The sequence below is a fragment of the Alligator mississippiensis genome, chromosome 2 (genome assembly GCF_030867095.1).
Source record: "Alligator mississippiensis isolate rAllMis1 chromosome 2, rAllMis1, whole genome shotgun sequence".
Classification (NCBI taxonomy): domain Eukaryota; kingdom Metazoa; phylum Chordata; order Crocodylia; family Alligatoridae; genus Alligator; species Alligator mississippiensis.
In genome coordinates, this window is record NC_081825.1 from 233976516 (window position 1) to 233990736 (window position 14221).

General features: G+C 43.4%; 1 protein-coding gene across 2 annotated transcripts in view; it reads right to left on the reverse strand.

The window, feature by feature from the left end:
* The window catches only part of MAP3K9 (mitogen-activated protein kinase kinase kinase 9), a 106161-nt gene that overhangs the window by 17273 nt on the left and 74667 nt on the right, over window positions 1–14221 (reverse strand). For both annotated transcript variants that reach the window (XM_059722913.1, XM_006267945.4), the window contains exons 6-8: window positions 10306–10546; window positions 7901–8023; window positions 6092–6245 (exon numbers count right to left, since the gene is read on the reverse strand). In XM_059722913.1, the coding sequence (XP_059578896.1) occupies window positions 6092–6245; window positions 7901–8023; window positions 10306–10546 (518 nt within the window). The remainder of the gene's footprint in view (window positions 1–6091; window positions 6246–7900; window positions 8024–10305; window positions 10547–14221) is intronic.

The window sequence follows — 14221 nt, forward strand, 5'->3', positions numbered from 1 at the left end:
TGAACAATGCACAATGTTAGTCTCAACTTCTCTTTAAAGCAAAATATCCATAACAATTAAAAGGGTATCCTCAGATGCCCTTCATGACATAGCAGGATATCAATTTCTGCTTCTCTATATCGTCTAGCTAGACAGTTTCCCCTCACAAAAAAAGCATAAAACAAAAGGTTCAATGGCACTAACAAAGAGAGCTTCACTTTGAAGGTCAAGATGAGGAGAGGTCTGTATAATTCCATGACTGCTAAATTTGACTGGGGTCATAAGATTTTCTTCTCATCTTTTCATTCTTCACCACTTCCTTCTTTCCCCTCAATCAGAACCACTGCTACCAAATGTTCTTGCAAGACTGACAAGAAGAATGCTGTACATTATAAAGGCCAGTAGGGTGCACTTTAAAGCCATTCAATATATATCTTCCACTCTTAATACACAACACTGAACCACTTATACTCTGCTTGAGGTAAGAACAACTGGAGTCATACTTGAAAGCACTAAAAGCCAAGCTACCGGTTCACCCTAACAGTATTAACTATTCATTTGGAAAGCTGTGGATTTTTCAGTAGTCCAATTTGGGTTGATTAACAGGCAGGGTGTTCATGTGTTTACTGAGTTAGACACCAGAGTTAGTAAGTTTTTTCTCCTCATCCACCTTTCCCAACAAAAAGCCTACTGCCATTTCCTAGGGATTTGAGACTTGATGATACTTCATTTTGTCAGCAAATTGCCAAAGTATAACTAAATCCTTAAGTAACCTTTCATCTATAGAGGGCTTCTCCAAGAGCATGCTGTCCCTTCACGCTATGCTGAAGCATTAATACAGTCCTGAGTCAAATAGAAGACAGCCTGTTACTGAATCTCCAGTGGCACTTCCTATGGCACCAATTTTCTACTAATCAGGCTCAGCACTGCTTGGCTTATGAGATCTGAAGAGATGACAGCTCAGAGGCCTGTGGCTACCACAAATCCATGCATGTACCTTTAGTACAACACTGCATTAAAATCACAAACACTAACCCAAATGCTGATGTAAAAAGTCTGACAAATGTCTATCTTCAGGCAAAACAAAATTTCCCATACCACTTGTATCACCAGACTAAGCCCATGTCAGTGTTTTCTCCTATTTGGGTCTGAAAGGGATAGGGGAGTATTTCACATACAAGAGATGAAGGGCACTTTTACACATGCTCCAGGGGTGGGAGAGGTGGCACTTTAATTACAGCAGCTCCAAGAGTCGCTCTGATTAAAGTGCCACTGCATCTCCTGTATTGGTAACCCCATACTTAAAAATGGCTTGTCTGATAGGCTTTAGTTCAAGTGCCCCGCTGCGATTTTTAAGCGTGGGGACACTGATACACAAGACGCAGGAGGCTACTGGAGCATGGCAATTTGCCATGCTCCAGCAGGCTCAATTAATCGAGTTTGCTCCAATGCACTGGAATCCCAGCATGTCAGAACAGCCTCTGCACCTGTGTACAGGTGCCCAACGGGCTTTCAAAATATTTCCTAGATTAATTATCACAGTATCACAGCAAAAATGTCTTGACACTGGTCCAAGATACAGTCAGCCTTAATCTGTTGCTGATGGTTTAGTTTATCAACCTGTTGTTACTGAATGTGCATATCACTGAAAGCCGTAGACAAGGTTTAGAAGGGCAAAGGTCTCCATGGAAACCCCGGCCCCGTGCTATCACAGCGCAACTGCTTCTGGGGTCTCCATGGAAACCAGCCCCAACCATGCGGGCAGGGACTGCCTGGAAATGGGAGTCCACTGCTGGCTGGATCTGGCCCCCAGGCCAGACTATGTCCGCCACTGCGTTAGAGTGAAATTGTAGCCATGATGGTCCAGGAATTGAGATGCAATGTTTTTGGGGGTGATATCATTTTATTGATCCAGTGTATGAACGAGCGCATTTGAAAGCTTATCTGACTTTATCCCAAATATGCAGTTGGTCCACAAAAGATATCACCAAAAAATCCTTGTCAAATCCTTGGAAGATAAACGTTCCCACTGTCCCTACAGAAGGGTCAAAGATCGAATGGTCCACAGAGACCATTCTACAGTCTCTTGTAAAGACCATCTTGAAACACATGGATAAGGCAGTGGGGAGGAAGTTTCCAGTCATCATCCATGCAGTCTCTGCAAATAAAGGAATTCATTTTCCGGAGCATCTGTATTTACTCTATTAAAGACGAGGCTTTCTCTCACTCTTAACATGGGGAAAAAAGCCCCTCGCCTTGCATTCAAGCATTGGGGTAGGGGGGTGGCAACAGCGACAGGATGCTGCTGGAGCTAAAACTGGAGCCACAGCTGAAGCTGCAGCCTGCCTCCCCTGTTGCCTCTGCATGCCCTGCCACCCCTCCCCCAAATCCCCTAGTCTCACCCCCTCTTCCCCTGCCACTTATCCCTCTCTCTCCCCCTCTGTTGCACTCCTTACCTTTGCTCCCTCATTGGAAGACTCCATACCTGCTGCAGCCTGGGGCATGGAGCATTGCTGTAGCCTGGCCCTGTGGCTGCAGCCTGGCCCCGTAGCAGCAGCACTGCTGTTCCAGTCCCAGCATGGAGGAGTGGGGAACAGGGGAATGAGGAATTGGGGCAGCCTCAGGCTGTGGGGGAGGGGCAGGCAGGCAAAGTGGAGCTCCTGTGGAGACAACCAGGCACCCCATTGTGAAGGAGCAGTACCTGGCCCCCTTTCTCTTTCTCTTCAGCCATGTCTTTATGTTAACTGAAATGTTTTTTGACAGGCTGTCTTTAAAGAACCTTGTCTTCCTACCCTGTCCCCCAGCCCTGAGTCTGATAAGGCTGTATAGGGCTTTGCCTCTCCTCTCTTTCTCTCGTCCCTGCCCTTATTGCTAGGGGGTGGATCACCAGCCCTGCCGGGCTTCAACCTGTCTTAGTCTTCTTCCTTTTTGTCAGGGTCCGAGAGTCCAACTTCTGGTCTCTGAGCCACCAAAACCATAAATTTAAGTCCAAAAAAAAGGAAACAGAAAAAAAATCTTTGTGTACTAGGCCCGATGTTCTGTGGCCTCCTTGCCTGCCCTTACTGCCACCATGGTCTATTGGGTGTTACTATCGTCATGAGCAGGAAAAAAAGGGATAAGAAAAAAGAGCAGCCAACAGGCCCACAATGGGCTCTCAAGAGAGTCTGTGGCCCTGGCGGTGCCCCACTTTCCTGGGCCCCTCTGGTGTCACCAGTTCTTACTCTGTTTGGGCACACACAGCCAATGCTTGGGGCTCATCAAAGGTGAACATAAAACCACCTTTCAGTTTTTTGTATCTTCTTCCTAGGACCTTCCAAGGTGCAACAAAAAAGGCAAAAAAAGAAAAGAAAACAAAGTTCTCAGTATTTCGTGGGTGCTTGTTCCTCTGTTCTCGGTTCACAGAAGTGCCTCCTTTCAGGCATCAGCTCTCCTGGCTGGATGGGTTTCTGCCCTTACCTCTCTGCGGTGCTCTGTCTCCCTCCGCCTCCATGGCCACCTATCTTCCTCTGGCCTGGGCATAGTTGTACCACACAGCCCCACCCACATGGACACCTGACTGGGCTTCCCGTTCCCTAGATGCAAGTATGCTCAATCTCTTGATCTCTTCCTCCAGCTCTGCAAGTGTAAGCCCCTGGCCTGGCCACATCCTTTCTCCAGGTCTCTGCTTCGCTTCTCTACTGCCAGCTGCTTGCCCTGCTCCTGTCCAGCTGGGGCCTCTGTTGACAGCCACTGTCTTCTCCATCCCCCCCACATTTTGGCTGGGTCCCTCCTTACAGCACACAATGATTCCCTTTTCTAAGCTACAAAGGTTCTGGCCTTAAAGGAACCCTGTTGCCTTTCCTTCCCTGGCCTCCTCTTCTCCATAACTAGAGAGTAAGTGGACGGGTGGGGACAGGTAACAGGGGGCAAGCTGCCTGCCTCTCTCACTGCCTGCTCCCTACTACTTGCTCCCTACTACTCCCCACATGCCCTATCATGTTCCACCCTCTTTTGCATTCCCCAACCTGTCCCCCACTGCTGGCCCCATTACTGCCCCCTCATCACCTCTTCCCCCACCACCTGCAGTAATGGGGAGAGACAAATTTAACAAGATCTTCCAATAATTAGATTCCATATATGGAAAATTAAAATAAATTTATAAATTTGCCATGTGTAGAATCTATTTATTGGGGAGATCACCTTGTCATCCTTGTATTTGGGTATGTATGGTAATATAACAACATCTTTCACTAGTATTTAAGTTTATGGGGAGGGAAATGTTGTAAGTGGCTAGGCCTTTTGCTGGAATTTAGAAAGACTATCCACCTTTTCTACCCTTACCGCTGCAAAACCACATGAAAGGATAGGACAGGTCAGTTCCTTAAAGTGAAGTTAATTTTACCCGTTCCCTTTAAAACTGAGATGTTGTCTGTCTGTTCATATCTTTCCAGATGGATTCAGTAAGGTCATGGCATCATGCACGAAACATCTAGAAAATAACAACTGTTTTGCTGACTGGGCAATGCATATATGATGAGATGCTGCTGCTAACAAAGTATCCCAGATTGATGGGCTATTTAGGGGGAAGGGGGCTGCAATAAGCTGTATTGACTCAGATTACACATTGCCCATCACTGGTATTATCTTTTTAGTTATTTATTTTGGCACAAATCTTGAGGTTTGCTTGAGGAAAGCTAGAAATAAACTGAAAAGTACTCTGCAAGCTTCGCCCACAGGGTTGTGCCACTACCCATTAATCCTGGCTAGTAACATTTTTGCTGTTCCAGTTGCCAACCCCCTCCCTCCACCCCCTACCCCCCTACTTTCTGCCAGTACATCTTGAACCTTACTTTCTCCATCACACCTGTAACTTTTTCCACAAAGGAAAAAGCCCTGAGTTTATATGATGATGTATTACAATGAAATTCAACATCATAAGTAATGTTCCTGTTTAATTCAAATTTATATAAAGCCAGTCATGGAAAGATGGAGTAATTCTTTACCCTTCTGAAGCCCTGGCTCCTTGCAAGGGTACCAGCATGGTCCAGAGCTGGGGCACAGCCACAACCCACTGCCTGTATGCCCCTGCCTGGAGCATGCAGGCTCCAAGTTGCAGCTCTGCCCTGGCTCTAGACCATGCTGTCACTATTGAAAGATCCCAGCCCGGCTCTGGAGCACCTCCCCACCACGCCACACACCCTGCCAGTGCTGCTGGGACCAGTATCTATGGAAACTGGCCCCAGCTGGGGCTGCTGGAAAGTGGAATCTGTCCACCGGTCAGATCCACCATTTTGCCCACTCGTGCTCCGACACAAAGATTTGACAGACAGATAGACTAATTACAGGCAAGCTATATCCTGTGACATCTTCCCCTCTACTAATCTGGGCTGCATTTGAACTAGCAATCTAAACATGAAGGCCTCCCAACTTATGAGGCATATGGCCCCTCCTTTCTTTTAATCATGTAATTAAAAATATACTCTAAGCTTTGAAGCCACACTGTAACAGTGCCAAGGTTAAGATCCAGGTACACAATACTCAGAGAAGACTGAAGCTATAGAGCAAGAGTCAACATCATTTCTGCAAGAACATTCCCCCAAGCATTCATTTACTGAAAGAATATGTATACTTTTTTAAGGCTGAAAAGAAATATCTGCGCGGTTGTTCCAGGCTCTATTTAATAACATCATATAACAGAAGGAAATAAGTATATGAAGAGTATAAAAATGAAGGAGGAAGAAAAACAAGGCACATTCAGAAATTGAAAAATATTGCCCTACAGAAAAGTTTAGATTCAATACCAAGAGAACTTAGACAACATCCACAAGTTACTACCTGTGAAACAGTTTCCCAAAGTTATATAGAAGATGCCTCATTGTTTAAAACGAGAATGAACAAAGCACTGGAAACCTTACCAGAGGGAATGGTCCTGCAAAGAAAACCTGAAGATGGAGTAGGTGCTACTTTACATATTTCCTTCTTGCTATAATGTCTATGACACTGTGAATAAACATGCCATCTGAAAAGTACAGTAGGCCTGCAGGCCAGAGGGCAGGATTTCTGCCAGGTAGTCTTCCTGAGAAGTTCTCTCAGCAGTTTTAACGGTTGGAAAACTTTACCTTCTCCTACTTACCCATCTTCTCCTGCAACTAACTCCTTGTGACAAAGGGAACTTGGTCCCCACGTGCGGCCTTTCTTTTTATGGCCTTTCTTCTCTTCCTCCTCTCCTTCCTCCTTCTGAAGGACAGAGCTGCGCCCCCAGGTTTTACTACTTTCGCCAGGTGTCACTATAGAAACCAATACAAGAAAAAATGTGGGCATATGGGGCAGGAAAAAACCCCAAGATGCTGTGTATGCTTTTTGAATTACAATGCAGCATTCTTTCAGCACAGGTGAGAAGAGGAGCAAGGCAAAATGCTATAGTTTTCAAGGAAATTCATGATTAAACTTACTACTTAACCATCTACCTGAAGAACTTGAAGAGCTCACCAGCATGTGAGACTTAGTATCACACATTCTAGCATCACAACACCCATGTCAGGCAAATAAGTGTTATTACTGTGTTTTTAGAGGGGGAAAATCAGGGACAGAAAGATTATGCAACTTGCCTATGGTGACAAGTAATCTGTAACAGTAGAAAATAAAGCACAGGCTCAAAAACAATATGGCAAAGGCAATGGCCATGTAAATTCTCCGCACACTGTCTTTCTACCATGCTTCAACCCTGAATCAAAAGCAATACCTCTAGAAATGAGAACAAGGCAGATCTTCACATCCTATTTAATCCTCAATATCTTCTTGGAAACTACTAATATATACAACTAAAGGTACCTGTACACATCATAGGTTTTAATCCTCATTAAATAGATTTAAACATTTACATTTGTTTATTTTGGAGTGTTGCATCTGTGTTTACACGCACTAGGTTTTCAAGTGAATTAAGCCTTGGAGCATCACAGATGTGTTTATATGCATTAGGTTTTAAAACAAATGAAGGTGGGTCCCTGGCCAATGCTGCAGGAGTGTGGGACAGTCCAGCACTGCTCCCCATCCCCTGGCCTGAGCCCCCCCACTCACTCCATGCCAATGCCCTGCCATGCAGCTGTGGAAGCAGGGAGCTGGCAAAATACACAAGGAAAAAAAACGAAAAAAAAACCAGAAGTAATTTGAAAGTGAAACCAATTCAAAGGGGTGAACTACAAAAAAGTTGCATTAGCATCTGGTAGACAAAAAGGCTCATTACATGTCTTTCAGTGCCTTTGTGTTTGCATGCAATGAATCCATGAACATGGTGCTTTCATTCTTGGCGAGTCAAACTAAAATACATCCAAGGAGTTTTAGTTTACTGCACAAGAAAGACTTTCAAAGCATTAGGAAATCCCGCTCATGCAAATTGATATACAGTTGCAGCGCATCAAAGGGCAAAAATTGCGGTGTGTACATAAGCCCTGGAAGCTCAAACCCATACCAGCCACTAAGCCATACTTCTCATTAACTCAGAGTTTCTTTACTTCCTGACTGCTTATTCAGGAATCCCATTTCCATATCAATTACCATTATTTTCTTGCATGCTAGCTACCAAACAATATCCATTTATTTGCCACAGATTTCTCTTTCAGCCAAGTAGCCTGTCTACTCTAGAAAGCCTGTCTAAAGTCACAGATCAAATCTGTAAGTTTAGCTATAACAAATATTTTGTTTTCCCATAGGAATACTTTTCCAATGTGATCAATTAGCAAGCTCTCAGGAACATGAGTAAGTAAAGTTCAGTCATTAAGGGAAATGAACAACCCTCTTTTCCCACTTCACTCCCATATATCATAAGGCAGCCTCATTTAGGAAGGTTTATACAGGTCTTGCCCTAAGGCAGCAGCCCAGGACTTTACTGCTGCTGAACATATTGTAAATTCCCCAGATTTAATGATTATAGTGAACTCCTTACACTGGATGGCTCGGAGCCTGGGAATGATGGTAGGACTAGCTGGGGGACTGGAGCAGCTACTGATCAAGCTTTTCCTTTTGTCCATGGTTGGAGATGCTTGCACAGTGAATTTATGCTGGAAATCTGTTTGAACACATACATGAACACAAATAGGTTAAAACATTAATGAAATAAACAAGCAAAAAAACCTCCAAAGTATTTCATTCTTGGTAGTATCTTTGAAAAACGACAACAGCTTCAGAGATTGAATTTTCAGCTCATACGCAGAAGTGTATATTTTCTAGTTCACAACCATCCAATCTTTTCAGTCCCCAATTCAGTCCCCAAGTTTGTAATTATGCCACCTGATATACATCTGCCAAGGAGATGCACAAGCTTATGTACAGAAACATATGTCTACTAGGTGGCTAAATTTTATGTCTACATATAAGCCTGAAAGCTCGTCTCCTATCTGCCCCAACCATATGAATTGATCCAATGAAAGGTATTATCTCACCTCACAAATATTGCTTCTTTCATCTCCCTGGACCATCACAACTACATCAATAACACTACTAAACATATTCCTGTATCTCTTTTTTTTAAAGTGAAAACCTTGTCATCTTATTTCCCAAACAGCCTTATAGGACAAGCAAAAACTCCAGCAACAAATGTGTAAAACCTAAAGAGGGTACTATTAACAAGTAATAAAAACTAAAACTACTCTCTACAATTACCTTAGATGACATGGAAAATAGCACAGTGTATGTTAAGAACCACATTTCAAAAAGCCAGAAACCCTGGGCAAATTAAACAGGAATAAACATAGTTTTCTGTTTCTTGCCAACTTTGACCTGTCCAGTCTAGTCACACATATAGTACCCACACCTCTCATTGTGGAGTGTTACTTATATTTGACAACCATCTTATTCTCATAACTGTCTCCAGTTGCTGACCAATTGTATTACCATTTTCATTAGGGGTGTGTGAAGTGGGCCCTATTTGATTCGGATTCTGATTCAGGCCGAATCAGGGACAGTGATTCGACTCGTTGATTCAGATCACTGCCCCTGATTTGATTCATCCAAATCTGAAGATTGGATGCCGATTCGGAGAATCAGTGATTCGGACACAGACACAGCTTTAAAAGTTTTTTCTGCATACCTTGAGGTACCAGACACGGCTTGTGATTGCTGCGATGCTGGGGCGGATGAAGCGTCCCACAGAAGTGCGGGGGGGGGGGGGGGGGGGGGGCGGCCCTCCACGTGCTCAGCAGCAAACCCAGAAGTGGACCAGAAGTACTTCCTGTCCATTTCCGGGTCTTCCAGGGATCACATTGGGGGTTCCCCCCATATTCCGCCCCGGCTCAGTGATCAGCCACAGGGGGACCCTGGGTGCCCTTCCAGACCTAGGAGGCACCAGTCACCAAGCTGGAGGGGTGCAGGAGGGCCCCCCAGCACACTCCCTGGAGGACCCAGAAGTGGACCAGAAGTGCTTCTCGTCCACTTCCAGGTCTGCTGCTGAGCGTGCTGGGGAGCCCCCCATGCTTCTGTGGGACACTCCACGCACCCCAGCATCACAGCATTCATGAGCCCCTGCTACCTAGTTATGTAGAAAAAACATTTAAAGCTGTCTCTACGTCCGAATCTCCGAATTGATTTGGAAGTTCCGATTCAATTCGGAGAGATTAAAGGGTCTCCTGATTTAATTCAGATTCAGAGATTCAGCCACCGAATCGGGCTGAATCTCCACCAAATTGAATCAGGGACCGAAGCTTCACACAGCCCTAATTTTCATCTAGCCTGAAAGAGTAGAACTAAAATCTAAGTCTACCTTACTCTCCGTACAAACATTCATTAGTAGTTCATCTTTTCTTTAACTGCCTGAGGTGACCCTTAGAGTTGCAAGGTAATTTCCAAATCTAAGTTTCCACAAACAGTAGGGTAATGGCAGCTCTTGTGATCCTATGTGCATTCAACATCATCTTTATTTAACAGTAAGACTATTCCAGAGTATGTCTCCACCATTTTCAAGTATTTTCCTCAACACAATAGAGCATTTGAAGTATTGCAGTACTGACTGTTGCCATGATGAGATTTTGCTTTTTATGGCAAACCACCTTGATACCACCATCTTGCTTGGGACCATGCAAAGGGTAACATTCTCTAACATGTCACATGCTTTTCCGGGTGCATTTTTCACTTTGGACCTCTGGGCAGTGTTATTCATGAAGTATCCTCTTGCTGCCATTTTCCAAACTTTTCTGTAGCCCCTGGCCTTTAATTCTTTGATGCCAAAGGGGTTGGAATTTCTTAGAGCACATCAGGTGACCAGCAGCATTTAACACAAAAGCCATAGGCATAAAGGAGTTCTCAGATTCACTGGCCTGTTCAGTAGCACCCATCTGGCACTGCAGCACCACTGACCTGAAGGGAGGCTGATATGATTGCCATCCTTCAGCTTGAGTCGGTGCTTCTTGAACTTTCCCATGCGTTTCTTCACCCGAGGCTTCTCCTGGCACAGCTGGTGGATGATGATGTTGAGTTCCCTTTCCAGGATATCAATTTCACGTTCTGCTAGCTCCTGCTCCCGCCGCCGCAACAGCTCCTCGTGGTTCTTTTGCTGGACTGCAGCACGGGTCAGCTCCTCCTCCCATGTACGTAGCTCCTGCAGGTAGATGAGGGAAGAGGAGGAAGAAAAATTGATGGGCTACAATCAGGCATTCTGGCTCAGATCAATATACCTTTGAGGGCAAAAAAACCTGACAGTGGTTTGTATCTATCTCATTTCTGCACCCCTGTTCACAGGCCCAGAGTGAAGTGATACAAAGACTGAACTTCCCTCTGCCCCCTTCAAAATTCTCCTTCCAGTGCAGGTTGTCCACTCTCTGGTTGGGCAGTGTGGGAAAAGCTAGTTCTGTTGCTGACCAGACATATCAGCCAGTGACTAATCAGAAAGCTTCTGTTTCTAAAGGGGTCAGTCAGGCATCTTTCTAACACCAATACATTTATTTAAAAAGAGACAAAATTCTATCTTTGACAGGCTATGAATCAGTGTTTCTTTCAACTAGTATAAAACACTTCAGATAATGCTCTTGTTATATTATAAAATGTTTAAATTAGAGAAAAATCTTTCAAGAAACAAAGAAAATCAAAGACTAGAACATGTATCAGACATGAGTCTGCTCTGTCTCTCAAGCCTGAGGCTGACTATAGGACTGGATGTCTGACCTGACCTTTCAAGTCTGATCAGCATCATGACCTTAAAGGTGTCAGAGAATAAGTCTCAGTAAAATAAGTTGTCTGTGAAATGATAGCACAGGTTCAGATTTTCCAAACCAGGGAAGACGAGGGCATTTGAACCTAGAAACTTCTAGAAATCAAGGAAGGCAGACAGAAGTGATAGAGAAGGAGACCAAGGAAAGCGGAGCTTATTTTTCAGTATATCCATTTACTTGTTCCCCGGCCCAAATTAGCACCTGCATTTATTTCATAAGGAGTTTTTAAAAAGTCTAAAAATAACGCTATCTCAGGCCACATAAGATCAAGGAAACCAGCTATACCACAAATAAAAAAAAATAATCAAGGGAAAGAAAGTGGTTTTTCTTTCTTTTTTTTTTTAAGCCCCCTTTAAACTGAGGTCATTCCTATTAATTTGTGCCAGAAGTATACTCCTGTAAACATACAGAAGTTAAAATTAACTTTTTAACCTTTTCCTTGCTGATTAAATGATTTAACGGAAATTATTAGAGATTTCAAAAACCACTGTTCTTCTCACTGCACTCCTTCCTTCCTATCACAGGACAAGCAAATTCAGAAACCAGAGTATGAAACTCCAGTCGGTCAATTTCACTCCAAGAGGTAAAAATTGAAGAGATTACAGTTAAACTCCTTACAATCTGGAAGCATTCTGTTAAGTAGGTTTCTTCAGACAGATTTTTGTAACTTCACTGTTTTCTGTGATACAGTTTGATATACTTTATTTAAAAGGGAAACAGTCTTAATATAGTGTTTTTCCTTAATGTTGCAGAGAAATGTTTCTATTACTCATATAATGGTAGTACCCAGAGGCTATACTTGGGAGTGTCACCTTTCTAGCACAGTGAACTATGCACAGTTAGACAGTCCTTGCTTCAAAGAATTTATCAATGTAATAAAATGTAAAAACTCATACGTTTATCTATCCCAACCATGCAGTTTGTCCAATAAAATATATCACTCACAAAAATCCTTGCCTGTACATTTAAACTATTTTTTCTTTATCATCAATGCTGCTTGCTTATTGTTTGCTCATCATCACTCAGTTTGAACACTGATAAAATCAGACTACAACCACTTTCCTTTTCTGCTTCTGGACAGGGTAACTCTGGTTCTCCTCTACTATTCTAACATTGTTGTACTGAGGGACAACAGCACTGAAGCGATAGGCCTACAGGAAGACAGTTAATTAAAAAACAAAATCCTGAAGGCAATTCTATTCAAATTAAGATATTTGTTTGTTTTGTTTTGTTTTTTAATTTAAAACTCCTTTTGTTTCCTACTTCTTAAATCTAACTTTTGCTTCTAAAACAAGTTGATTTTTAAATGTCAGTTTAGTTTTAGGCAAACTCATTGCTCCCTTAACCATAATTAGGGTAATATTCTGGAATCATTCCATTGCCTTCCTTCGCTCTTTTTAAAAAATTGATCATTGTAAGCAGATGTTCCCCAAGGGCAGTATCAGAGTAGCTTCAGGTCATGCTTTCTTTTCACAGCAGGTATAAAGGAAAAAGACTTCAGCCCTATTCACTGAACTCCAAGCATTGGGCACTAATATTCCCCATCCTTCTAGCCCTGCGCTGACTTCATTTCCAACTGCGGCTTCCTTGCTATCCCCCAAGACTGTTTCTACATCTGACTGCTTCTACCCACAATCACCCACTGCCTTCCTTACAATTATGAAAGGCTGCTAGTGTGTTCCAGGAAAATTATTGAGAGGGTGGAGGGACAAATGGGGCAACTGTTTTGATCATTTCAGCTGTGGCAGAGACAAAATAAAAAGTATAGGGTGGGAAACCCAAAGCATCTGTGCTTTTCGTTTCTATAACCAATCTTCAGTTTCAGTCACAGAGTTCCAGCTACGAGGAGAGGGCACATGAGGATACAGCTGCTGCTTCTACCCAAACGTCTTCTGGTTTCTCCAATGGCTATTTGTTTTTTTGTCTTTATTGCTGCTCTTACAACATAAGACTCTTTCCACAGACTAGAAAGACAAAAGTTTAAAGACTCTGTGTGTCACATTTTCATCACTAACACAGTAGGCCATACATTGCTTGTGGTCAAATCTAGTATATTTCAAAATCACATGACAACCTCACAAAAAAGCCTAGAACAGCCCTACAAAAAAGCCTAGTGTAGTACTAATTAAATCAGACCAGTAGGAAACTAATACGATCTGCAACAGAGGTCAATACTTTCACTGGCATGACTAGGTTGAGATATCTAAAAACATACATATACAGACATTTGGAAAGGTTCTCATTTATATAAGGAAGGAAGCTGTGTCTAAGCACTTGAGGAGAAGAAGGTGATTAGGAACAGACAGCATGGATTCACCAAGGGCAAGTCATGCCTGACCAACCTGATTGCTTTCTGTGATGAGATGAGTGGCTCTGTGAATGTGGGGAGCCCAGTGGATGTGATATACCTCAACTTTAGCAAGGCTTTTGATATGGTCTCCCACAACATTCTCACAAGCAAGCAAAGGAAATATGGGCTGAATGAATGGACTGTAAGGTGGAAAGAAAACTGGCTAGATCATCAGGGTCAGAGGGTACTGGTCAATGTCTCAATGTTTAGTTGGCAGCCGGTATCAAGTGGAGTGTCCCAGAGGTCAGTCCTGGGGCTGGTTTTGTTCAATATTTTCATCTATGACCTGGAAGGTGGGACAGAGTTCACCCTTAGCAAGTTTCCAAATGACACCAAGCAGGGGGAGTAGTAGATATACTGGAAGGTAGGACTAGGATTCAGAGAGACCTTGATGAATTGGAGGATTGGACCAAAAGAAATCTCATGAGCTTCAGTAAGAAGAAATGCAAAGTCTTGCAAGTAGGACAGAACAATCCCATGCACCAGTACAGGCAGGGGACTGACTGGCTAAGCAGCAGCTCTGCAGAAAAGGACCTGGGAGTTGCAGTGGACAGTAAGCTAAATATGAGCCAACAGTGTGCTCTTGTTGCAAAGAAGGCTAATGGCATACTGGGCTGCATTAGCAGAAGCGCTGCTAACAGATCAAGGGAAGTGATTATTCCCCTCTATTCAGCACTGGTGAGGCCACATCTGGAGTAGTGTGTCCAATCTTGGG